The sequence below is a fragment of the Lycium ferocissimum genome, chromosome 9 (assembly GCF_029784015.1).
Source record: "Lycium ferocissimum isolate CSIRO_LF1 chromosome 9, AGI_CSIRO_Lferr_CH_V1, whole genome shotgun sequence".
NCBI lineage: Eukaryota > Viridiplantae > Streptophyta > Magnoliopsida > Solanales > Solanaceae > Lycium > Lycium ferocissimum.
Window position 1 is genome coordinate 39,043,674 of NC_081350.1, and position 27,236 is coordinate 39,070,909.

The window sequence follows — 27,236 nt, forward strand, 5'->3', positions numbered from 1 at the left end:
ATGAATGTCATAAATGAGCCATTTTACGATAGTTGGATAGCATATTTGAGCCTTTTCCGAAAAAATAATAAACAATCGCAATGAAAGAGATGCCAAATGCATTATAAATTGATAGGGGGACAACAAGTCAAAATCCAATTGATTCAAAGCCAAGATTTTAGCATTAATGTTATGCATGTGAATTTTCAATGGCTTAAGAATGGAAGGTCTTCTTCAGTCCTTGGTATATTTAATTAATGGTGATGGGCAAAAGGACAGTAGCAGTAGAGGCGAGGTGTGGTGGAAGAAGATAGGGAGGGGAGGGGTAAAATTGAGTTTGTAAGTGAGGTGGCATGCCACTTAATATTTATTTTATTAAAATATTAATGTCATGTAGGATTGGGGTCATCAATTTTAAGCATGAGGAGTATATTTGAACTCAAAGTATAATGACAGGGTATATTTAGATTCAAAGTATAACGAAGGGTATATTTAACCCTTTTTCGACAGGCGTATATTTGGCCCTTTTCCGTAAAAAAAACAACTAAAACCAAAATACACTTTTTGAAATACAAACCATTATAAAAAGGCTTACATCGTGTTTCTCCTTTTTTTTGTCATCTTCCACTAATCAATAGACAAGACGACAACCATGGTAGACTTTTTTTTAATATTTTAATCTAGTGTAATTAGTAGCCGTTAATTAGATTATTCTTTAGGTTAAACTTTTTATTTCAAAGTTAAATCCTATTTGGAATAAGAACACTAATACTGATACAAAACAAAAGCTTAAAAAAAAAAAATAATAATAAAAAAAAACTAAAACCAAAGTGTAAAGTTTGAACAAAATCAAGAAATCTTTATTTCAGTTCTGAGTTTTACATAGTACCAATCGAAAGTTAAGATTTTTCACACACTACAATTTTTTCCATTGCCGGCCTAGTATTTTTGTTCTCATTAAAGAACCAATTTTTTTCCTTCAATTAATCTATATAAATTAGCTATGGCATCAATATTGAACCCCTCAACATGGATAAAGCTACAATTTTTATGATTTTTACTTTGTTTGTGTTATTCACAGCCATGAATATGATTAAAGCTGAAAATTGTAAAAAGGGTCATGTAATTCCAACAACCCCTTTAGTGATTTTTCTTGAAAAAGTTCAAGAAGCTGCTCTTCAAGCTTATGGCCATAAAGGGTTTGACCCCAAACTTTTTGTTGATATGTCACTGAGAAAGAATCTTTCAGTAACAGTTGAAGCTTTTAATAAGCTTCCAAGAACCGTGAATGGTTCAATATCAGCAAATGATTTGGATGGATTTATAGGTAAATATTTGGGTAATCCAGATGAGTATTTGGTTTATGTTGAGCCTGTGGATTTTGTTGTTGTTGTTGTTGTTGTTACCTATTGTGTTGTTGGTTTAAATACAATGTTTGTTATTTAAATGTTATTGTATCATACCATTAAATCTATTGTTATGTACCGACGAAAAGTCTCATTTTATGTAACGACCGATTTGGTGTGATCATGTCGTTACTTTTTTTTTTCCCCCCTCACTTTTGTTTTTGCTTATTATCTAACTATCCTATTTTATCCAAACAGTTGAAGTTTTTAATAAGCTTCCAAGAACTGTGAATGGTTCATTATTAGTAAATGATTTGGATGGTTTTATAGGTAATTATTTGGGTGGTGCTGATGAGGATTTGATTTATGTTGAGCCTGTGGATTATGTGGCTGAGCCTGATGGTTTTTTACCAAAGGTGAAGAATACTGAAGTGAGGGCTTGGGCATTGGAGGTGCATTCACTTTGGAAGAATTTAAGTAGGAAAGTGTCTGATAATGTATTGGAAAAACCAGAGTTGTATACTTTGCTTCCATTGAAAAATCCAGTTATTATACCGGGATCGCGGTTTAAGGAGGTTTATTACTGGGATTCTTATTGGGTAATAAGGTTAGTCTATTTTCTTGCTTCCTTGTGTTTAATGCTGTTAATCATATTTTGGTATATGTTATTTCTTCATTGATGCTTATGCTTGTTTTTTCATGAATAATTGGTAAATTGAAGTGAAGAAAAAAGTGAAACTACATTTTTCACAAGATCCAATTGTTTTGCTTTGTAAAGAGATCATATTGCTAAACTTGAACATTGATGAAGCCGACACAAAGGAATTAGTATAATGAACATTATATACTATTATGTCCTTTGAAAAGTTCCAATCTTTTGTTAGATTTTTAAGAATTGAGGTTTCTGAACATAACTTTGCATTCTGTAAATATAAGTATATCCTTGAGGCCTACCTTTTTGACAATAAGAAATCTTTTCTTTGCTCTGTACTTTAATTAACTAGCTGAACAACAATCTAGTCTTATCGGTAGGTGTTTTCTAAGAAGTCATGATGTTGCAATGTTGGCATACAGTGATACTTCTTGAGTTTGTGCACTCTTTGTCCTTTTAATAGTTCTATTTTGCTATGAGAAAATGTTATACGTTAAACATATTTGTGATGCAGGGGCTTGTTAGCAAGCAAGATGTGTGAAACTGCAAAAGGGATTGTAAATAATCTGATTTCTCTGATAGATGAATTTGGTTATGTTCTTAATGGTGCAAGAGCATACTACAGTAATAGAAGGCAAGCATTCTTTACATATTGATTCGTAAAATTTACACTCTTAAGATGCTTTAACTTTTATATATTGTTTTTATGCAAAAGTTTCAACTTCTAGGCCATTTCAAACCAACTTCGGTGATGCTATTTTCTGTTAATACTTAATACTACCAATTGAACATGCAAGTAAGCTTAACTTCTAGATTTGTCCTTGTTTGAATCATGCACATAAAAGGTTGCACATAAAAGCTTAGCTATTTTTTTCTTTGGAAAAATCAGGATGTCCTCTTGTATTTTGGTCTTAATTTACTGTGATTTATCCCCTCAATACTATACTTTGCTATTGTTTTACGAGGGGAGGGGGTGGGGTGTTGGTTATTGGTTAGAAAAAATTAGTAGGTCTGACTGACTGTTTATAAATTATGGTTATATGAGAAATCCAGTTTATCTATTTTCTCTTTTCATGCTGTGCAAAAATTCTGAATGTATCTTGCGTTCCACTTGTTCAGTCAGCCTCCTGTCCTGGCCGGGATGATTGTCGACATATACAATCGAACAGGTGATTTAGATTTTGCTAGAACATCTCTTCCTGCTTTACTCAAGGAGTATCACTTTTGGAATTCAGGTATATCTTGGTTTTCCTTCCAATTCCTATTGAATAGTCTGTTGCCTTTTCTTGTTAATTTAATATATTTAAGCTTTGTTATAGTTCTTGTAGCGCTTTTCATTGGAAGACTTTACTTATCTGTCATTGTCCACTTTTTTTTTTGGTTCTAGGAATACATAAAGTAACTATTCAAGATGCTCAGGGATCAAACCACAGTTTGAGTCGTTACTATGCTATGTGGAATAAACCCCGGCCAGAATCGTCAACTATTGTAAGGCTCCGCAACTCATATTCCAGAAATGTGCATGTCATGAACTTCTTACAAGTGTAAAAAAATAAATTCTTTTTGTTTTTTCATTTGATATAGGACAGTGAAACAGCTTCCAAACTCCCAAATATATGTGAAAAAAGAGAATTATACCGCGAGCTGGCATCAGCTGCTGAAAGTGGATGGGATTTCAGTTCAAGATGGATGAGGTAACACATTTTATAAGTTACGAAGCAGCGTTACTGTTTATTTATTTCTCATTATAGTTTGATAATACAAAGCATGATGGTTTTATCTTCTATTGCAGGAACGAATCTGATCTCACAACAACTAGTACAACATCAATTTTACCAGTTGATTTGAATGCATTCCTTCTGAAGGTAATTTGTATAATCTCTGAAGGTAATTAGTCCTTATAAGTGAGACACCTTGCATATAACCTGGCCTGTTAAATTTGTATAATAGATGGAACTTGACATAGCCTTTCTTGCAAATCTTGTTGGAGAGAGTAGCACGGTTGCACTATTTACAGAAGCTTCTCAAAATAGACAAAAGGCCATGAACTGTATCTTTTGGAATGCAGAGATGGGGCAATGGCTTGATTACTGGCTTACTGACAGCAACACATCCGAGGTGGTATATCTTGCATGAATTCTTGCGAATGTCTTTTCACCTTCAAAAACTAATAGCAGTCTAAGTTTGTTTCGCCTGTTTGGTGATTTTAGGATATTTATATATGGGAAGATTTGCACCAGAACAAGAAGTCATTTGCCTCTAACTTTGTTCCTTTGTGGACTGAAAATCTAATTTCAGGTCAGTATCCTCTATTTCTAATGTTTGTTTCCTCTGTTCTCTTCCGTTCTCGTTGGATTTAAGCTGTGAAATTGTAGGACTTTGCATGTCAAACTGAGATCCACCCATCTGAATGAAAACCTTTACGAAGTTAATACCTAAAACATTCAGAGAGAAGAAAAAACTGAACTTAAACACATCCGAAGCTGAGCATTGTTCCTTGGGGCGGACTAATAGAGTTATTTGCCTTCTTGGAACTGCTAAGCTTTTGACCCGGGACTTGTTTCGACTATCGATGATGTTGTCTTGTCATATTAGTTTTTCAAGAGATAAGCCAATGTGTCGTTTTTGTTTTGCTCCCAAACTTAGTAGAACTTTTTAAGTGATATTTATGGATATAGACATCAATACTTGAGCATGTAATGATCTTGTTTCTGCTTGAAGATAATATCACAACTCAGAAAGTAGTTCGAAGTCTCCAGAGCTCGGGCTTGCTTCAACCTGCAGGGATTGCAATGACCTTGTCGAATACAGGACAGCAATGGTAAATTATTGAAGCTTGTTTTAACTCTTATTGAAATAAAGAGGAGATTCATGAATCATGACACTGCCATGCATTTTAATCTTTGATCTCTCACATTTGTTTACGACAGGGATTTTCCGAATGGTTGGCCTCCCCTTGAACACATAATTATCGAAGGTCTCACAAGATCTGGACTAGAAGAGGCAAGAGCCTTAGCTAAAGACATTGCTGTGCGCTGGTTACGAACGAACTATGTGACTTACAGGAAAACCGGTGCAATGCATGAAAAATATGATGTCACAAAATGTGGAGCATACGGAGGTGGTGGAGAATATAAACCCCAAGTATGTGCAGGATATTCTGCTGATTTTCTTGCAATTTATTTGTTATTACATAGTTTGATAAACCTCATTGGAAAAACAAAGATCTCATTTCATAAACGAACTATACCAATTTTCGTATATACAATGTTAGTTCAAGGAGAAAATATCAGTAGTAAAAGTTACTAATTCCAAGTGTTATACATAAATATTTGCATAATCGAGAGCTTTTGTTTCACTCATATGTCATGTTATCGATATGATACAAGGTTTTAAATGTTCTTCGAATCATACAATGGAAAGCAGATCCAGAAAATTTTAATGTAGACATGTTGAGCACACTAAATTCCTTTCTTTTTGAGTTTTGATTAATACCTTTTTCTGAAAGCAGACGGGTTTTGGATGGGCGAATGGTGTTGTACTTGCACTTTTGGAGGAATTTGGTTGGCCTGAAGACTTGAAGATTGACTGCTAGTGAGTGAGCAACCAGAGAAACTATGTTGCTCGGACTCTTCAAAAATGTCGCCGTACTCTTGTAAGGTCCTCCAAAATGCATTATTGCCGAGTGTGTGTTGGATCCTTCAAAGGTAATGCATTTTTGGAGGACCTTCTTGTGTTTTGTGTTGGATCCTTCTTGTGTTTTGTTTCTTTTTCCCTTTTCCTATAGGACTCAACTGCATTGGTTCACAAATAATTTTATGTTCAAAGCATTTCATTAGGTATTTGTACCATATCCAGTGATCCAGATGGTGAAGGAAAATAAGAGAGATTATCACCATTGATTTTATGCTTGCAAGCAAATTGATTATCAAGTGAAAATAAGATGATTTATATGATTCAATAAATAACCATAAGTTATTCTGATAGCCCTTTTTCTCTTTTCAATTTTGTTCTTCTCTCTCTATGTTATGAGTATTTTTATTACTCCATCAGTTCCGAAAGAACCACCACAAAACCACTATTTGAGAATCATATTTTGAGTATAACTATTCCTATATATTTTTAATAGGACAAAACATTCTAATTTATTTATTCTTATAAAATATATAACTTTACTCCGTCAGCGAAGTCTCCAATAAAATTTCTGACTACTTCATGCATGCTCCAGGCTTAGAAAGATATAGAATCGACATGATCATATGATAAGTTTATAATCCTAACCATTCGTTCAGGAAGTTGCAAAGAAGTTTCCAAATAACCCTGCATACAAAATGTCATATGAAAGGAAAAGGAGAAAAAAGGATAGTATTTGGTGCGGAAGATCGTGAATTAACTAGCACATAATTGCACACAAAGCAAATAAAGAAGAGGACTCACACAAGGATTTAACGAGATTTGACTAAGCCTACATCCCCAGGCCAGAGTTCTTTAGCGGAAAATTGCATACAGGGTTTAGTATTAGGTTCTTAATAAACGTTTTTTTTATTCACTATTTTCTCACTAAAGTGCCCATTGAAAAATGTTCAGTGGCTATAGCCGGCTATTGCCCGCTGAATGTCGATGGGAAAAATCTAAATAATAATGTTTTCACTGGAAAAGAAAGTTTCCCAACGTTTCAATAAGAACCTGTTTCGCACCATGCGTTTTCCCGATGAGTTTTTTCACTGAATGAGGTGGAAAAATCATGTTTTATAACACAAATTTTTCACTGAATATCGGTGGGAAAAACCTTTGCTTCAGGCGGTGGTTAAAGTAATAGGGTTCTTAATAATGAGAATAAGCAAGTCCACCTATTTCCAGCTGAAGAGAAATGACACCTTCCAGTATGGGTTAGGTTAAGTGACAGATGTTTATCTTAACTAGCTAGTCAATAACCATTATGAAATAATTAACATAAGATTAATAAAGTCCATACATTTTCCAACACTCAGAAGAAAACATCATATCAAACAAAATTTACCTTTTTCCCCAATTTAAATAAATTAATTGGTTGGTGCAATATGATCCACCATACAAACTTGAGACAATAGATGGTGGAATCAAAACATCATAATGCAAAAATATATGGGGCAAAAATATATACAGGTAAGGGCAATTTAAGTGGAGGAGAAGCTGGTTTTATCAACTTGTTAGGTTAAAGGGAGGTAAAATTAGGTCCACCATTTGCAAACGTCCATACTTGAAAAGAGGCTAACTCATCAACTCTTTGCGGTCCAATTTATGTGACATAATTTGAATAGGTGCGAAGTGGAAGAAAAATGAAGACTTTTAAAATTTGTGGTCTAAAATATAACGTAGTATTTGTGTGGCTATAAATTTTTAAAACTTGAAGTCTTAAACATTTCATAAAATTTGTATTGTTATAGAAGCTTTTCATTATGGGTAAAATGTGAAGCTTAAAGATAATTGTCTTGAATTTGGAAGTGAGTCGTTTTCTTTAAACAAACTAAAAGGAAAGTGTCACATAAATTGAAACGAATTGAGTATATATGGAAAAGATTTGTTAATTTTTTATATACTCAACAAACTCTTTTTATTTATTTCCAATTAATTTAATGCATCATCAAAGTTGAACTTATTCTAACTAATCCATATATTAATATTCGATTGAGTACGTTTGATGTACCATGCAAATATTAAACAGTACTCTTTTCATCTTTTGCTTTGTGTGGTGCGAGTTACCACTTACCCCTAGCTTATATAAACCAAAATTTCTTTTGATCTTCCTCTATACAAGTGCCTGTGTGGCTCAGTATGATTCTTCTAGGATACATGGATCATTCAGTTTCAGGTAAAACTTACATTCGTGTTTACGTTAAACGAATGAAGACGAGGCATGTTTCTTTTAAATACAAATCTATCCTATAACTATTATTATTAAGTAATATATATATTTACTTTAACTTTTATAGTTAAATTATGTGATTTGGTATAAACACAGCATATAATTAAATACCCTCGGCAAAACAAATAATGATTGCTTCTAGATGACTGCAGCTTAAATTTTGCCTTTTAGAGACGTTGATTGAAAATGATTGTCTCTTATCAGTTGAATGTGGCTTAAATTTTGCCTTTTAGACACCTTGATTGGAACTATTCAACTTTACATCAAAATCCACGGATTGTAATTGACAACACAGACACACAAATAAGATCACTTTAATTAATTGTTTTTACTGAAATTGCTGTCATTTAATTTGATTGTTTTATATTTTTCAGCTTCTACACACGCTTGCCTTACACCTGATACATGTTAGTTGGTCCCTCGTTAAACCCTCAAAGATACCCCCCAAAAAATAAAATTAATAATAATCAATCACATGGATACTAACAAACCCATGTTATTGATTCCATGTTTCTTGAATTTCCTTTCCTACTCAGAAAACAATTAAGAAAATCCATATCTTTTGTCAATTTTGCAAATTGTGCTTGTTTATAGTTTGCCCAACTATTTTACTATGCAAATGGACTTCCACAAATCTACACATTTTAGTATAACAAATTTATTCATCAATTTATATGTAAAATGAGCTGCCAATAAGAAATTATTTTCAATATTGGTAAGTCTCGCATAAATCTCCACAAACTTACATAGACGTACGAACAAAATAAACCAATGTACATATTACATATCTAGCTTACTATGTATACGAACATACTCCCAGATTTTTGTGTGTATATATATATATATTCTACGTACTATATTACTGCAAAAACGTTTTTTTTATACATGAACTCACTTATATATCTCTAGCAATGCCATAAGTCCTACACTATATTATCGTTACTGGCTACTTCTTAATTTGCATTTGAATATTTAGCGACCATAATCTCTGAGGCTGACCATATGCGTGCTGCTTCTGTTAAATTGGAACCCAACTTTGAAGAAGAAACTTCATTACAGTCTGCAAAATATTTTCCACTCACATCTTCAAGTCTTGGATGAGTTGCAACATAGCAAGTTGTAGCAGCTGCCTGAAATTTTGATGAACGAGGCATATAAGTAAAATTCGACGTTATTATTATTTTTTATAATCTAAAAATCAATGTCTCTTTGAATTATTAGTAACACTACAGCTAAATACTAACCTGGGGAATAGTCTTCAAGAGCTTTGAGGTCAAAAAGAATACCAGATCTGCATTAGCAAAAACATATCATGAGTTATGGGATATTAGTTTTATGTAAACGAGACCGTCCGTCCATGTGCTTAGTCTCTCTAATTTCGACATTCTATATGCATGGTTTGTTTAAGATGATTCGAAATGTATTCTAGTGAATCTTAAATATCTAAATTTTTAATTTAAGAGCTTCAAGAATAAATAAAATCTAGTTTTGTTTTTATATTCCTATGTACCTATCTTAAATATCTAAATACAACAACATATATTGTGTATTTGGATTCACCTGGCTTCTTTTTTTGGGAAAAGGGTCAAAATACCCTCTACTTTGGAAAAAGCCCCAAGAAAATATCCCCCAAAATAACCCGAAAGATATTTTGACACCTTATCCCTATTCCCCCCTCGAAATCGAGGGAATAAATAGGTCACATTTGATTTGGTGCTAGTTTTAGTTTTTGAAAAGTAGACATTAGACAACAACGCTTAAAGAAAAAAAAAAGAGCATATATTATTTGGATTCTTAAGAAATAATTTTTGGATACCACCTGGCTTCTTTTTTTGGTAAAACTTGAATTAATTGTTTTTGATTTTATAAGATATTCAATTTTGATTTCTCAAGAATTTAAATGTTTTAAACCAAATGGTACTTGTGTCTATGATATTCAAAAGGAAGCTTTGAAAAAATTTCACTGGACTACCGAACCAATTTTACTACTATAAAGTATAAACAATCTTGGATCTAATCTAATTAAATAAATAAAAAATCAAATCAACTTCAAAGTTGGTGGAAAAAGAAAAAAAATACCAGTGACAAGGCCTTCGCGTTCTCTAGTGAGTCTAGTTCTCACAATCCCAGGATGAACACAATTGACTGTCACATTTGCCCCCATTTTCTGCAACATTTAATAGACAAAAAGACACCTAATATTAATTTCTAGTATCTCAACACAATCAAATATTCAGAAGCAAGGCAACAAATTTCGCTTTTTCCTAAAAGCAATAAATAACATTATTTCAAAAATAAAAAATAAAAAAAGGAGAGAGAAATCTTGGACTTACTTTTAATATCTGAGCCAGCTCCTTGGTATGCAAAACATTAGCCAGCTTCGAGAGAGCATATGCACGTGTCGCATCGTATTGACTGTCCAAGATCAAGACAAATTACTTTATATCATACACTAATAAAGTCAAACTAATAAATTTATTTTTCCCAATAGTTACTGACATTTGTGGCCGAAGTATGTATATATCTAATCTTTTGCAGTTACTATAAACTACAGCTTTTTCCTATCATCTTATAAAGTTGAAGTTGACTAATAAGTCATTGTTATTTTTTATCAAATTGTTTTAAGCTTGTCCGATTCAATTAAAAAAATAATAGTAATAACAACTAAACTTCAAACAATTTCTTTTATGTGAGCTTGCTGTTATTATCGATTAAAAACCTAAATACGGAATACTGCAATTAAGAATCGTTTGGTAGGATATATTAGAGAAAAAGAATACACATATTAGTTTTAATATTATTAATCCCTTAATTGATAGTGTTTTCAACCTACTGGTTGTACACCCTAGTATTATTCTTATACATAGCAAATCTATATGGAGTATAACTAATAATACGAGTATTATTCTACTCTAATACTCGCTATTCATTTCATACAACAAACCAAATAATTAAAAAAAAAAAATAATAATCTCAACATTATTTATTAATACACTTTATTCATGAAAGATTATTCTGATATACCATACCAAACGAGGCTAAAACTTGCAATTTTGATGAATTCCCAGTTCAATGTATATATCATTTTCAAGAAAACAGTGAACGTAGGAATATATACTAGAAATCCTAGTATTATCTTCGACAATTAATGCATTTATTCAGTACGAAGTCCTATGAAAGTAACTACTGTACTTCCCCATTTTTCAAAACACTTCCAAAAGAGATAAGAAATAAATTGACCTTTTGTCTTTAGTAATGAGTCTGAGGTACTGAATTGCATCGCCGGAAAACCAGCCATGGATGCTTGACGATACATTCACTATTCTTCCTTGAACACCGGTTTTTTCAGCCGTTTCCATTATCTTCTTCAGTAAAAGCTTCGTTAAAAGGAAATGGCCTGTAGTTTTGCCCACACAAATTATAAAATTAGAAAAAACAAAAACAGATAATAATATAATTTGCATCCAAAAAATTAATAATCTGCACATGCATGTAAATGAAACATATACTCCTTATGTTCCAATTTATATATCTAGAAACTACGTAAAAAATACTACAAATCACAATAATTAACAACTTAAAATATTACGACATAAAAAGAAATTTCGGTCAAAGAATGATTGACTTTCAAAATTTGAACTGTGCAACATAAATTAGAACGTCTCAAATTATCTGTCGTGGTTACTATTGTTGTCTCGAATTATTTTATCGTGTTAGAAGTTCAATGCACAATTACTTATTTTTTCTTTATTTTATCCTTGATAGAATTTTATCATTATTTAACATGCCATATAAATAAAGAAAACGTTTACTAGCGCTAGATTATAGTTTAGACATAAATAAAAATAAAGTTAGTATCAAATACCCTCACTGATTAATATTGCTTAAGGGCGTGCAAAATAAAAAAACACAGATAGTTTGATAAGGAAGGAGTAACATTTTAGTAGTTTATCTGAAAATTTACCTAGGTAATTAGTAGCAAAAGTCATCTCAATTCCGTCCTCAGAAATGGCGTGCTGGTGAGCGAATTTCCCGGCGTTATTTCTGCAATCAAACAGATAAAACGTGAACCTCAAAAATTCATAAAAAAAAAAAAAAAAAAACTGAAAAAACATATACTCCTATAACTGATGGGAATTAAAGAGCTATGGCGAATGAAGCTTACATGAGAAGATTGAGAGGAAAATTAAGATATTCAAATTCGGTAACGAACTTTCGTACGGAACTGAGAGAACTAAGATCGAGAGCCATAACGATAATCTCTGCTTCTGGTGATTCAGAAAGAATTCGAACTTTGGTTTCTTCAGCTGCTTTTATGCTACGAGCTGGTAAAATCAACTTAGCACCGCGTTTGGCTAGAACTCTCGCTGTCTCCGCTCCAATACCTGACGTAGCACCTGCATAAATCACACATGCTCAGGGATAATGATAACGACACGATGATATTACGAGGTTTCAAGTTCAAATCCAAACAGTAATAAAAACATCGTCTGTCCTATTTGCATATTTGCATACGCTTATAACTTATGGCTCATGAGTATAAAAGGCATAAGTTGAGCTTATTTTTTCATTTTGGTTCAAAATATTTTATTTTATTTTATTCAAACATAACAAAATTACTAAAAAAATATTTTAATTTAAAAGTACTTAAAATAAGCTTATCCAAACGGGCTTTTAATTTTAGTGGACGAAATTACGTGATACTTGTTACTGGCTTGAGGTGACATTTGAAATTAATCGAAGTGCGCATGATTATCAAAAATAAAAATAAAGGCTTGAATTTCGAATATAGTACTAATATATAACCTTATAGCTCACCGGTGTTTATAGCGGTGACGGAGCAAAGTTTGGGGAGATTGTTCGGTGATGATAATAACGATGATGATGATGATGAGGAGGAGGTAAGAAATTTCATTAATCATTTTATTTTTTCCTATCAAATGCTTGAATTTGAATAGTACAACTAATAAATATCCTTACCGGTGATAATAGCGGTGATGGAGCGAAGATCAGTTGATTGTTCGGTGACTTTCTCCGCGGTGGATTTGGAACCGTAACCGCTAGGGCCGGCAGAACCAAGCAGGTACTTAACCGTCTCAAGCATTTTTTTTTTTTTTTTATGTTGATAATTTTTCACTCTCCAGATAATACAGTGATTGGTTGGTTACTAGTAACTATAGTAGGAGTACACTATACTTGATTTCCTTCCTTCCAGAAATTGCTTTCATAGAAACAACTTTTTGCAGTACTAGTGGTCCATAGACCGTAAATTGGGAAACCAAAAAGAAAAAACAGTAGTTTGTTGACTGTTGTTGATAAGCAGCAGTATATGCACTTTGCAGTGATTCAGAAACGCAAAAAGGCAACACTATTAGAACTATAGGCCTGCGATTTTCTACTCTGATTTAGAGACTGAGAAGGAAAAAAAAAGGACAGAATGTAGAGACACTAAGAGAGAGAGAGAGAGAGAGAAAAGTTATGGAGATTGTTTGTGGCTATGGCAGCAAGAAATGTGTGTATAGTGTAATGGATTAGTGTGGGAAAAGGAGGAGAAGGAAGTGGGAATTTTATAATGAGGGGAGGGTAGGGATTAAGGGAATCATTTAAGACGCTGAGAGAGGATTACATCTTTGTCACTGATTGCCATTAATTTTTTAATTGTACTCTTAATTATGTATTCTTAAGAATCTTAACTAACTTTACCCCCAACATGATTTTACAGTTTAGGAGTTGAACCACATATAGTTAGTGGTCAAAATATTACCGTAATTTAGAAGCAAATTTTAAAAATTAAACCTATAATTAGGAAGTACTTTAATAGTACCAAATTGTATGACATTTGTGCATGTCTATACAGTTGCGTCTTTCATATATACATTTACCACTTAATCGTGATTAAATTGTATGTTTTTTCACTCTAATTTTTAACTTTTAACATTAATATTATTAGTTTAGTATACATATTCGGCGTAAGTAATTAAGTATTTACTATAAACATTAAGATTAAATGATACTCTTGATCACACTGTTGTCCAAATAATACATTCACCCTTGTCCTAGTTTTAGGTTCAAATTCAATCACTTGCGTTAATAAGTTATTATCTATATGACATAGCAAATTTGTTATTAATCAAAAAAATATTTTTTTTAATTGAACTACCTTAATTATATGTCAGGCAATAGAAATATATTGGAGGAAAATTTATTAAAGACAGTAATATATTTGATTTTCTAGGATCCGAATTTACAACCGTATTAAAAAAAAATCTTAGAGCTAGCATCTATCTGCACTTTTAGTCAAATCCCTTTCGATTAAAGTTTGTAGTACCATCATTAAAGCAAACAACAATCATAAAGGATTCCGTTATTAAATTTTTCTATGAAAATAAAAGAAATAAACTTTGATTGGCCAGTGCCAACAGTCGGCGATTATTAAAGGAGAAGGGGAAAGTTAATTAAGGAGGTGGCACAGGTGTCAAGATGAACTGTAGAGACTTCTACGAGTAATAAAGAAATAAATTACTCCTACTACTATACTACAGAGTATTAATTAATCGATGGAGTAATATAATTGCATAATTAATTAATAATAATCTAATCTTATCGTCAAAGAGGAATCGCACGTGAGGGTTGAGATGAGTCAATCTACGGCCTCGAATCCCTCACTTTTCTTCTGTGAGGATAGTAAAATTACTGGTTAATCATTCTCCCTTTCAACTTTATTTTATTTATTGATTTTTCATTACAGTATCAGTTTTATCTTCATTCTCAGAAAAGAATAATGATCACAACATTCAAATTTTTGTTGTGGACTCAATTATTGGTTTCTCAGACTTAACAAAGTTTATATACTTTAGAAAATTACATAAAAATTGTTTCCTATGTCACAAAATAAATGATGAAATTCCAAAAGTCGTTTTTCGATGAAACTATTTTATAATGGCGTGAGCTAGGCTATTTATTTCGTGAAGTCTCTGATAAAATTCATATGTTTATAATTTTATAAATGATGTTGTAAATGATAAATTTTGTAGCTAAAGATATTTGAAAAATGCCCTAAACGATCGAAGAAAAAATTGCTCAACTCCTAAATAATGATCTAATTGATCTATCATTCCACATTTCATTTGCATCAAAGCATCATCCCTTTTTTTCACTAGTTATTCGTCAGTATAAGAGGAATCGGAATATGTTCTGATATTAAACAATTAATAATATTTGAACAAGTTATAATTGAAGAAATATCATTTACATTCAGTTTCATATAAAAGAGATTGAAGGAGTAATTGACAATTCTAAGATTCTCTTCTCTTTACTTTGAAGGCATATTTGGATTGAGAACAAGATGATACTATAATAACAACAATTATTTGAAAATACATTAATTCTTATTAGCAACTTGAGTATTTTCATAAATTAAGGAGGTGAAGTACTTATTACTTTATGTTAACTAGAATAGTCATCACCTTCCAATCATGAATATAACGATCCCAATATGATGAATACATTATGGTTGTAATCTAGTAAGAAACGCTACGATCCAAATGTATAATGAGCTTTTAGTTATGATAAAGCTTGATTAATTATTAAACTTAAAAACACCTAAAAAGAAGATTAAGGAGGGAGAAAGAGAATTAAATGATTATTTAAGTTCACGTTTGGCATTGTCCTTTGTGAGTTTGCAACTTAGCTGAAAAAAATAAAAAGATTGGTAGGGCCTTTTAGAAGTTTTATTTTTTTTATTTTTAATGTTTTTTAAAAGGAAAAGAAGCCACGAAAAATCAGCTTTTTGTAGCACTTCTTCAGTCCCCGTGCCTTCCTGCGGGGACCGTAACGTATAAATAATAAACTTTTATAGTTTAGAAATACAATTTTTTAAGTCAGCAATTAAATACAATGCCCTTTTTGTTGTTTGCACATATCCAGGTTTTTCATTCCGTAAGGATCTTTTCTACTGCCATTTATCACGTATGACCACAATTTTGTTTGATTGTTAATCTCATAATACAACACGTCTTGTTAACTTATCTTTACTTTTAACACTAACAAGTGTAGGATATATGAGATTCCTCAATATTCAATTAGAAGTTTCGGGTTTTGAATTCTGAAATGTAGAAAATACTTGTGTAGGAAGTGTTTTTATCTTTATGACCAGGTAACGCAAACTCAAATTAATTAAATAAATAGGTTTCAAATATTGGATGGTCAAACAAAAGAAGACTCTCTTAAAATTAAGTGACACTTGTGTGTTGAATGTCCCATATCGATGTGGGATAGTGTAATTATCTCTTTATATGATCTTAGATAATCCTAGTTGTGTGAGTTAACTTTTATGTCCACACTCCAGTGTCAAGTATGAGCATGCGGGGATGTTGGAAGTTCCACATCAGTTGTAACATCCCGTAAACTTGAACTAGGTGTGAATATGTAAAAATCTAGTGTTAAGATGATATTTTATCTATATGAATCCATTCTTGATGAATTCGGGTGGAAGATGGTCGTTTTGAAGTCGAACCAACAATTGAAGTTCTTAAGGGCTCTTAAATTCGCCTAAGTTTTGGTAGGTCTGTCTTCTGGCCGATTTTCATGAAAATGTGTTGCGAATTTGGAAAAACTTCCTAATAAAAGTTGTAGACCTTTGAAATAGCTTTCCAACGGTAGGTCGCCCAACCCAAGCAAAGTTGCATACAAAAAGTTATGCCTGTTTTACTGAATCCTGTCTTCGCTGAAAATTTGGCTTGTGTTACGGTGAGACGTTACGTGCCGTAACACGTGTTACGGGCCGTAACATGAAACCGTAACGCCTCAAAAATCACCAGAACTCTCTGGAAATTTTCACTAAAGGACGGTCCGTAACACGAAGGACGGTCCGTCCTTCGGGCGTCTTTGGCCCGTTTTTTTCACCGAGAAAAGTATAAATAAGACACTTATTTTGTTTATTCCTCCACTTTCTGAACAACCCTAAGGACGAAAATCATTCCTCCAAGTCTTCAAATCAAAGGTAAGGACATCCTTAACATTACTAATCCATTCTAACATCAAACCCATGATTCTTAACATGATTCTTGTGACCAAAACTTAGGGTTTGCAACATAATTCTTCCCAAAGCGATTCAAGCTAGGGTTTGGGTGTTCTTCATTAGAAAAGTGAATTGTTAAACTTTGTTTAACCTATTAAGGTATGTCTCTTTTAAAAATCATTTTTGACTATAAAGGTGATTTGTATGTCTCTTTTAAAAATCCTTTTGACTATAAAGGTGATTTGTATGTCTCTTTTAAAAATCCTTTTGACTATAAAGGTGATTTGTATGTTTCTTTTAAAAATCCTTTTGACTATAAAGGTGATTTATATGTCTCTTTTAAAAAAATCCTTTTGACTATAAAGGTGATTTGTATGTCTCTATTTTAAAAACCTCATCATGGATATATATTTTCTTCTCAAAGGTTATTTATTGAATAAAGAGGTGAATTTCTCATGTAAAACCCTAATTCCTTGCTTTGATTATGGTTGGTGCGCGTGAGGGGGCAAGCCCACATAAAACCTTGACTGTATTATCCTCTATATACGTATATGAAATCATAACCGTTTTTCCTCTATAAGAGATAATCAATAATGATGGCTAAGGATTGGTATTAATGTTTTCATGATGAATTATGACATTGAAATCTTAGTTAAAGAAGTGTAAACGTTTTCAAGACATTCATTGAAATGATTTATGTTTACTTATATGGCATAACGAACCTTAATGTTAATTGATGGTGTGACATACCCAGACAAAGAATCGGCTTTCTACGTTTATGAACTTTGTTGTGGTTGTTTGCCTAGCTACTCGGGAGGAAGGGGTAGCCACCATGGATCCTAGTGTGGTAATTGCCTAGCCATTCGGGAGGAAGAGTGGCCACTACCGGTTCGCTACCCGGAGTGTGGTTAATGCCTAGCTATTCGGGAGGAAGGATAGCCATCGAGAATTTCATATTCCGGTGTGGGCGCGCCGGACAGGGAACCCTACGGTCATCCCTTCGCGTGATTGATTCTTGGGCCCGTATTGGTACGTGTGATATTCTTATTCTCTCATGGAAATGTTGTTGACAATCATGATCAATTTGAAAGGCATAATTGAAAGTTGTAACTTGACAAAAGACTTTATAATCGGTTTTGATAATTCTTATTGAGATACACATGCTGAATACCTATTTTTATATTGATTAATGGCTTTGTAAACTGTTTAACAAATGATATTAAGAATCACAAAGTGGAATGACTGTTTTTATACTATCTTTTCGTAATCGATTTCTTTATGTAAGTATTATATTTTATTTTTATAATACTTGTTGTCCCCGAGGCACTCACTAAGTACGAAAGTACTCGTGCATACCATTGTTGTTTTGATGGTATGTTAGAAAACGGAGAAGAAAGGTTCGTGATACTCTCGACGCTTAGGAGAACTTCTGGTCTTGTTGTTGATTTGGTGAGCCCACATCCTTGTTCGTGGGACACTTCTTGTTTCATTTATTATTCTAGATTTTCCGGCAAGGCCCGAAAGTTAGACGATTGTCAGGTGTCTCTTAGAAGCTCCAGATAGTTGTCGAATCAGGTAGATTGTCAAAGTCTCGTACGATTTTAACGGGTGTTTGCCACGTTTATGACTATTTACTTATATTAGACTTCCACTGATCTTATTTCATAATTATGATCTTGATATATGCAGTTATTTATAACTTTATTTAATTTAATAAGGAACGATTATTAAAAAGGAACTTGACGTTACATTTATTTTATAAACTGTTGGAGGTGAATGTTGAATCTGGCGGGTTCAAGTGTTATTATTACATTGTTTAGGTTCTTCCGATGTTGCTCATGACGTCGGATGCCGGTCACGACTAGGGTGGGTTTTGGGGCGTGACATCAGTCTAGAATGGTAAATGGTGTCTTTGTAAGTTAATCCCTCATTGCTAAAATACTTGTCACGTTTTGTTTTTCAAGAGTCAATTTGATTAATGTTCGGAGCTAAATGGAACTAGATTAATTCAATATTTTGAACGAAAACTACTATAAATTACAATCTTTTCATATCAATATGGTGGAAAAAATATACAGCTTAAAATATTGGTCAAAATTTATGTAATTTGACTCTCGTGAAGCAAAAAATGACAAGTATTCGGAAACGACGGGAGTATTGGACAATCCCCGTCTAATGAGTTAGCTTCTGAGATTTAGGACCAATATTCATTTTTCTTTTCTAACTTGTTCCGAAGTTTACAGTAACTTTTATTTTGTACACTCGGTGTTATATGAGTTTTCGCATAAGAAGTTAATAATTGTGACTTGTAAGGAGTAAGGCCATATTTTGGTTTTATTTAGCATATAAGTTGTTCATGAGAGTGTTGACGCGGAAATATCATCATGGAATTTCGAAAATGAGCGCCACGTGAACTATTATTTAACCGAGCTTATGCCATGAAAGAAAAAAAAAAAAAGGATGAAATTAAAGGCCAAGTAAGTTATTAAAATCATGTGATTAAATAAGATGGAATTATTCTATTCCAAGAACTTTATGAAAAAAAAAGAGATTGGAGAACATGGAACCAACCTTAGAACCTTATGAATAATTGGCCAAAAAAGTCCTTGAATAATCTAAATGAGGTAATTAGTTTAGTGAAGGTGAAGGGGCTTATTTGTAAATATGTTATGGGAGGACTTGTATAATATTATTATTATATGGAATTATGATGTGTGTGTGTCCCGGTAGTGCGTACGTGTTGAGTAGTATAAGGGAGATGGTCATTCATTTGTAAACCATCAAGCAAAATCAATCAAATCCTTGTTATAGGAAATTATATGAATAAAGTTTTATGTTAACTTGGAGAGCAAATTATTTGATTGTTGCCTTATTGGAAGACCTAAAATAATGTTAAAGATTAAAAGTTTTTAGCCGATCTTTGTGAAAAGTTTGTATATTTTGTGATCATTCTAGTAGAAATGATATGCAAGATTGTATTTGAATGGTTTTGGAAGTAAAAGATATGAGAATGTTGACATGAAGTTGGAAAGGTGAAGTCGGAATGGAAGCTGCGCTTATGTTGGAAAGAAGATTAGTTGTGTTATATTGTGATTTGTACAATTGTGTTGTGGTAAAGAACCAGTTGATTGTTACGGCGACTAAGGGATGTTGAAATAGTGGGTTGAGAAATCAAATATGGATTTAAAATACCAAGCCAACGTCATGTTTGGTAATTATGGGTAGATTTTTGGTAGAAACGGGAGTTGTTAGCGTAAACGCGAATAAGGTAGTAAAGCCTTTGTCCTAGACATAATAGATTTGGATACGATCTTGGGGGTGGAATTATAGATAGAGGTGTGTGTGAATTATGGCTTTTATGTTTATCCCAAGAACTAAGCATCGATAATTTTCACAAATGGCGAATTGTCCTAAAACTCTCGTAAGTGTGGCTAATGTAAGTCGTTCATCCGACCCCGCCCTCGAGGGAGATGGATTGTTTGACTTATTTTCATACGATAGTTAAAGGAAACGGTTAGTTAACGTATTAATTGGTCTAGAATTGCTTAAAAATGGTCGGGTTTTATGTGGAGGTTCATAACGATATTTGAAAGGCATTTAGAATGGCATGGTCAAGTAATCTTTTTATGCTAATTGGAGTTTGTGGTTTATTAATGATTTCCGAGATTGTTTTATAAAGGAAACATAAAGTTGTTGTAGGAAATTATATTTTATTTTATTCTAGTTATGTTTACGTTATCATTACTACGAAGGAAAAAAATAGTGGCACTCGAAAACATTGTTATGATTGAAATTGGAAGATGGAAACAACACTATGTTGTTGTGATGAGGAGGCTAAAATCGTTGGATACATGATATGAGCCACCTTTGGTTCAAAGTTTGTGATATTTTGTGAAGAGGGTGGAGAACTTTCGAAAACGTTAGTTGGATTCCGAAGCTTGTTTTGGGACTTTGGTATTTATTTATGTTTTTTGGAGGATATTGAGTTGATTAAATGGTTATTATCTAATATCAACACCGAATGTTGACATGAAGTTGGAACCTAGGTGAAGTCGGAATTGGCGGTGGAGAAGAAAGGTCGCCGTCACTATTGAGAGAGAGTATGTGTACATATGTACGTTTAAAGACGTGAGTTTTATATTAGTATTTTATGTTGTTGTTGATTGGTCAAGAACGACTTCAAGTTGACAGGTTGGGCGTGACACTCGATTGCTACCAAGCTAAATGTCTTATACGAGGCAAGGCGTGGAAACTTAGGGCAGAAGCATGAAGCAAATATTCTAGAGGAGCATACGAACTATGCAAATTGGATTTCACTGTATAATAATTATTATTTATACCTTATGCTTCAAATTCCCAACCTCAACGATGACTTATTGTTTCACTTTATGATCTTGCAAAATTGTACTTATTTTGGTGTGCAAACGAGGAGTTCAAGTCGCAAACATAGACAAGGCATGAGGCCAAGTCTTTGATAGACTTTTGGCATGACAAGCAGTGACAAAGTCCAAGGCAATGAAGTCGGTAGGGATGGACGATGCCCTTGGAGGAGACCGTCATACTCTTTAAGAGGTTGAAAGAGAGTCGCAACAACCATACTCCAAGACTCAAAATGCGAACAAGTTCGACGGCCAAAGTTTTCGTCGGGCTATTGAAAAGAAGGTGCTTGGAGAAAGTGAGGGACGAACTAATATCAGCCTAGAAGGGATGCTGCTTATACCGAGGGCCGCAGACTGCCATGCTTGGGAGAAAAATTGCCCCGACCTAAAGCACTTCATAAAGGCTAAGTAATGTCTTATACGCAAGTGCGCAAAAGGGAGTTGAAGTGAAAGTCACGAGCGGCCTACCAACGATGACTTATTGTTTCGCTATAGACGGGTTGCAAAATTGTACTATGCGGGAGTTGCAATGGAATCGCACATAGACCAAGGGGGGACGATTAGACTCAAGGCAATGTGTAGCGATGCCAAAGGTGGAGACCGTCATGAGAGCAAGATAGTCAAATCAATAATAATAAAAACCAGTACGTGGATCTCACCATCAATAACAAGCCCGCTCGTGCCGGCCCAAAAAGGTAGACACTAGGTCGACTCATAATTTTGTGACGCGCGAGCAAATCAATAATAATAAACAAGAGACTAGAGTTGAAGCTCGCTCCAATTAATGCCCTCGTCAAGATCGTAAATACTAAGCCAGAAAATGCTCATGGTGTAGTCAATAGAGTTGGTGTCAAATTGGGCAATTGGAAAGGTACGTCAAACTTTACTGCCACTACTACGGATATCTTTGACATTGTTTTGGGGTAAGAATTCTTTAGACATTGCCACGCGATGATCGATCCCTACCTCCAACGTCTCTTGGTCATGGAGCGAGAAGGCGCTTGCATAGTGCCTACAGTGACTATGTCGCATGAACAGAGCGATGCGCAACTTTCAGCTATGCAACTTGTCGAGGGGCTCAAGAAAGAGGAGCTGACATTGATGGCAACCATTACAAATTTGAAGGAAGATAATGGTACCCAAGAGACACCGCTGCCTTGGATAGAGAATTTGCTCGAAGAAAACAAAGATGGTATTTCCGAAGAGCTACCTAAGAGCTTGCCTCTTAGGCGTGAGCTGGATCACAAGATTGAGTTGGAGCATTAACCGGGAAAGGGTCAAGTCATACACCGATTACCATCACCGTCTCACACGATAGGGAGATTAAAGCTATCATTGACTACTAGGCCAGGCGGAAACAGGGGGAAAAAGGCACTGTCATGTTCCTCATCTATTGGAAGGGAAAATCACCGGAGGAGGCCACATGGCGGTGGTACGAAGACTTGTGGCAATTTAAAGACAAGATTCGAGAGTTTATACAGCAGCATTGCGCCGCGGTCGTCGCAACATCGGGTGGGGGAGAGTGTGATGACCCGCCACATCATCATGCCACCTAGGCGCCACGTGGAACTATTTTTGCCATGCAGGAAGCTTATGTGGATGCTTACATGGAAAGGAGGCTAGCTTATGTGAGAAGATTCTAGAGAAATATGGAGATTTCTCATGGAAGACCTTAGAACCTTATGGAATAGCATGGAAAGTCCTTAGAATAATCTAGTTGTGTAGAGATTTCTAGAATAGAGGCTTATTTATAAATATGTAGGGACTTGTATAATAATAATTATTTACATACTAGTCTCTAGGTGAGTAGTATAAATAAGAGGGTCATTCATTTGTAAACCATCAGCAAAAATCAATCAAATCTTCTATAATAAAAAGCTTCCTTCTAGCAAATTTCTCTTGTCTTATTCACCTACTATTCCCTTAGCGATCTTGAGTGTATTAATCTAGGCTGACTTGGCATAGCAAGATCGTGAGCAAGTTATGTAAGAACGTGAGCGAGTTGTCAAGTGCCGCACGTGCGCTTAGTTGAAGACTAAGGACGTGACATTATTGCCTTCAAGAAAGGGTAAAACAATCAGAATTCAGTCAAAACAATGAAGCACACACTTCACACTGAGTTAACCCCGCACCCCACCGGCCACCACCCCCAAAAAAGTAAAAAGAGCATTAATTAAACAAACAAAAAAAGAAAAAAAGAGTGGTTAATTTTCAATTGGTTTTCAACTGGGAGCTAGTTTGAATGCTTTTCGAGAACCAAGTTCATAGGTACAATGAAATCGCATGAATTTTCTAATAAGAGCACATGGGGAAAGTTTTGACTAACAACTTCGATTCCAACATAGGGAAATGCTCTATATAATGTAATTAAAATGAGATTCTTGAAAAATTTGCCTTTCAAAGAACATTATTAGTTCAACTAGGACCATTGCCCCCCGGCTAACAAATTATGTGGACCAATTCATAGATGTGTATAAACAATAAATATGATTATGTAATTATTTATTTTGAAAGAAAAAAATAATTGGGGCTTAATTCCTAGACTTTGAAAATGATGCATGCTTCTGGTTTCCTGTGTTTACATATAGGAGCTAAACTATGCTTAATTAGTTTCTACATTAATTGTGTTTGAAATGAGCATTGGGTTTGATGAGTCTATTTTAATGCCTCATTCCCCTTTGACTTGCATTGAAAGCCATGCAATGTACTGCTTAATTGGGACAGGAAGAAGAAAATATTGAGGAATCCAATGGGTTGAGTAATTATGCACGCTCTCTTTTAGAATGTTCCCACAATAATAAATACTCCATTCCGAGATGAATACATAATTTAAAATTTATGAGTCTCTATAATGTATTCTAATTAATATTATAATAATAGAATTTATAGTCAAAAGTTTGGAGATATTTAATAGATATATTATGGTATATATAAGCAGGGGCGGATTCATCCTTTAGGGTTGGGGTGGCATGGCACCCCTTAGATTAATAAATTTTTTATGTACTTATGTTGTAATTTGTTTAAATTAGGTTAAATATTTGATCCGGCCACCCCCAATCGTAAATTAGACAAAGGTGTCACAGCTGGTGGACACAAGTTTGAATCTATCTTGAACATTTTCCGACTCCCGTTTTTCTTTGTGCTTTTTATTTCCTTTGTACCGGTAATTTCCTTTTCGGCTCTCCCAATTTTCTATTTATCCTTTTATTATTTATATTGCCTTTCCTCTTTTCTATTATTTTATCTGTGATCTCTAGCGAGAACACACAAATAGAAACTTCAAAATTCCTTAAATTAAGCATTTCTCTTAATCTCAAATCTGTAAGTATTTAAATCGAAAAACTTGGGTCTCAATGGGAATGTTGGATTGAGATCAAAATTTAATTTTTTTTATAATTTTTTTTTGTTTATTACTCCCTCCGTCCTTGTTTACTTGTCTATATTTGACTTGAGACACTCTTAATAAGTAATAAATAAAATGAGAAATGAATTGGAGTACTTGATAATAAGGGTAAAATAGTTATAAAATGGTAAATTATGTCTTTGTTTTTTAAACTATATAACTTACAAGTAAAAGTGGACATATATTTTTAGTATAGTGGACAAATAAAAATAGACGGAGGGAGTGTATTATAAAAATTTATGCTATTCTATAATTGTTAAATTCAATTTAAATCACGTTACTACCTAAATTATGATGGAAATTTCTTAAGCACTTCTTAGAAAAAATATGAAATTTATGATTTATTTTTGAGAACTTGTAGTTTATCTAATTTTACATTTACTTATGGGGTGTATTTACCTATCGAAGAGTTTTTCTATTATTTTCCTTATTTTGATTGGTGTAATTCCCTTATTGAAAATGTTATTTTACTTGTGCAAATTTATTTTTTTATATACATAAGAGTTGCAAGTCCCTTGGTGAAAATGTTGATTTTACTTATGTTGTTAATGGGTGTGATTCCTTATTTAAGATGCTAATTATGTTCGTTTCTTGATTTTTGAGATGTAATTTTCATATTTGCAAATAAAAAAAAAAAGCCTATTAAGTTAACCCGAATAAACAAAAAAGAGATGGACCCGACTCAAATATACGTTCCTAACAAGATGTACATTGAAGAAAATTGTGGCACCCGCCACCTTCAAATTCTAGATCCGCCTCTATATATAAGGTTTGGACAAAAAATATTAAAGTTTCCGTGACCCGTAACCTACATTTGAGATTCGCTTTCCATTTGTTTCAACTTATATGATACAATTTACTTGAGCAAAAACTTAAGTTAGAAATAAACATTTTTATAATTGTAGTCATCTTAAACATTGCTATGAGATTTATGCGGTTATAATTAAAAGCGGATCCAAATTTGAAGTTTGTAGGTTCTTACTGAATCCTCTTCTACCTAGAGTTCTTTCTTGTCTTATTTTTTTCTTTAGTTAACCATAGTTCTTTTTTGTTCTTTTTCCCTTTTTCTTTTGGACTCTCTGCTTAACATGCACTGCTTCAACTTTATTTCTCTAAGTGGGCCTTTGGCCATAAAAATTATCCACTTTTTTCCGGAAATTTTTTTCACTTTTTTTACTTTTAGCGTTTGGCCATAAAAATTATTCACTTTTTTCCGGAGTTGTATTCCGGAATACTAAAAACAAGAAAAACTTGTTTTTAAAAAATTTTCAACTTTTTTCACTTTTTTACACTACATTTCATCAAAAATTACAATTTCAAAAATTATGGCCAAACAGAACTCCAACTCCAACTCCAACTTCAAAAATTCCAAAAAAAGTGAAAAAGTTTTTGGTATTTATGACCAAACGGGCCCTAAGTGTCCATTTATTAAAAACAAGATGTATGATTCAACCTCAACTTCAATATGCAAATTAAATTTCAAAGAGCCTCATATAGTTGACCGCGGCATGCATTGAGGACAGAAATTTAGGATTAATAAATCTATAAATTATTACACCATATGCTAATGCACAATGGTCATGGGTTTTTCCACTAACTTTTATAAATCTCCAAATCTGAAACTAAAAAAAGTTGGATTTTAAAATGAAAGCAACACAAAATGGATCAATTGAATACAACCATACTTCAATCATTGCCACTCTTTTCCTGTGGGAACCCCAGATCTTACCTTGGACCCTTCCTTGAAATTAGGTTTTTATTTTTTAATTTTTTTTAAATTAAGGTTTTTAGTTTTTGGAATCTTTCTATCTTTTTTCAAATATATTAATCATCCTATGATTTGACTAATCTTCTATTCCATCCACAACCACCTTTCCATGATGATAAATTATGCCCTTTTAGTTATGCAAATAATTGTTAAACGACAATGTTTCATGATTTTCTTATGAATTAAGCCTCTATTATACTTAATTATCATTTGTCAACTTTCTAGGAAAATGCTAGTTTTAATTAACTGCTATTTCTTGTAATCTAACCTCACCAAAATAAAAACAAAAGGAACAAAAAGCCAAAAATCCTAAACCAACTACAATATATTTCCAATAATAATATTGTTTTTTCAAAAATTAATCTAGGATTAACAGCATTTTGGTCCCTCTATTGTTGGTAAATTCTTATTGTAGTCCCTATGGTATGTATCTAAGCATATTAGACCTTCAATTAGTGGAATTATGCACTTTTGATCCCTTTACTGTAAATTTTTACAAACTTACCTGAAGTATTAATCGTTCCATTGCTTAACTATTCATGTGTTATGTTAAATTTGCACTATTACTTCATATTTGACCGTAATATACTTCTATAAAACCAAATATAACATATTTTTATATGAAGGGACCAAAATTACACGTTTTTTTTAATAGTTAAAAATGATAGTCATATGTCACAAAGATCAAAAGCAAAATATGCCAATAACCTAGGACCAGAAGTGCTAAAAATCCCTTAATCCAATTTGGCAATATAAATCTTTTTTTTTTTTTTGCCCGGATTGCC

The 27,236-nt window shown here is 33.2% G+C and overlaps 2 protein-coding genes and 1 long non-coding RNA gene across 4 annotated transcripts; 2 read left to right on the top strand and 1 right to left on the bottom strand.

The window, feature by feature from the left end:
• Window positions 1–756: 756 nt before the first annotated feature.
• On the top strand, window positions 757–5,963 carry LOC132030686 (probable trehalase). Of its 2 annotated transcripts, none has more exons than XM_059420416.1 (12): window positions 757–1,306; window positions 1,656–1,932; window positions 2,492–2,611; window positions 3,097–3,146; window positions 3,365–3,465; window positions 3,562–3,671; window positions 3,770–3,842; window positions 3,928–4,095; window positions 4,188–4,275; window positions 4,699–4,798; window positions 4,908–5,121; window positions 5,489–5,963. In XM_059420416.1, exons 1-12 carry the CDS (start codon window positions 1,009–1,011, stop codon window positions 5,570–5,572), a joined length of 1,683 nt encoding a protein of 560 aa, XP_059276399.1. In that variant the 5' UTR covers window positions 757–1,008; the 3' UTR covers window positions 5,573–5,963. The 2 variants fall into 2 exon arrangements, with proteins under 2 accessions (XP_059276399.1, XP_059276398.1); XM_059420415.1 differs by having other exon boundaries at window positions 758–1,306; window positions 3,097–3,212.
• A 2,588-nt stretch (window positions 5,964–8,551) lies between these two features.
• LOC132030687 (short-chain dehydrogenase TIC 32 A, chloroplastic-like) lies at window positions 8,552–13,499 on the bottom strand. Its single transcript, XM_059420417.1, has 8 exons — window positions 12,863–13,499; window positions 12,048–12,279; window positions 11,847–11,926; window positions 11,123–11,279; window positions 10,216–10,297; window positions 9,962–10,049; window positions 9,127–9,173; window positions 8,552–9,012 (listed from the first exon to the last, which is right to left on the bottom strand). Exons 1-8 carry the CDS (start codon window positions 12,984–12,986, stop codon window positions 8,836–8,838), a joined length of 987 nt encoding a protein of 328 aa, XP_059276400.1. The 5' UTR covers window positions 12,987–13,499; the 3' UTR covers window positions 8,552–8,835.
• LOC132030689 (uncharacterized) lies at window positions 11,303–12,181 on the top strand. The gene is made up of 2 exons (XR_009408073.1): window positions 11,303–11,774; window positions 11,813–12,181. It is a non-coding gene; the product is annotated as an uncharacterized LOC132030689 (long non-coding RNA).
• Window positions 13,500–27,236: the final 13,737 nt, after the last annotated feature.

What these genes read in the sequence shown, in the direction of transcription:
- LOC132030686 (XM_059420415.1), top strand. Translation starts at nt 1,009, where the DNA reads ATGGATAAAGCTACAATTTTTATGATTTTTACTTTGTTTGTGTTATTC. An exon ending in GCATACTACAGTAATAGAAG is followed by an intron (nt 2,612 to 3,096) that starts GCAAGCATTCTT and finishes CCACTTGTTCAG; the next exon opens with TCAGCCTCCTGTCCTGGCCG. An exon ending in GTGGAGAATATAAACCCCAA is followed by an intron (nt 5,122 to 5,488) that starts GTATGTGCAGGA and finishes TTCTGAAAGCAG; the next exon opens with ACGGGTTTTGGATGGGCGAA.
- LOC132030687 (XM_059420417.1), bottom strand. Translation starts at nt 12,986, where the DNA reads ATGCTTGAGACGGTTAAGTACCTGCTTGGTTCTGCCGGCCCTAGCGGT. An exon ending in TTTCCTCTCAATCTTCTCAT is followed by an intron (nt 11,927 to 12,047) that starts GTAAGCTTCATT and finishes GTTTGATTGCAG; the next exon opens with AAATAACGCCGGGAAATTCG. An exon ending in CTCATTACTAAAGACAAAAG is followed by an intron (nt 10,298 to 11,122) that starts GTCAATTTATTT and finishes GATCTTGGACAG; the next exon opens with TCAATACGATGCGACACGTG.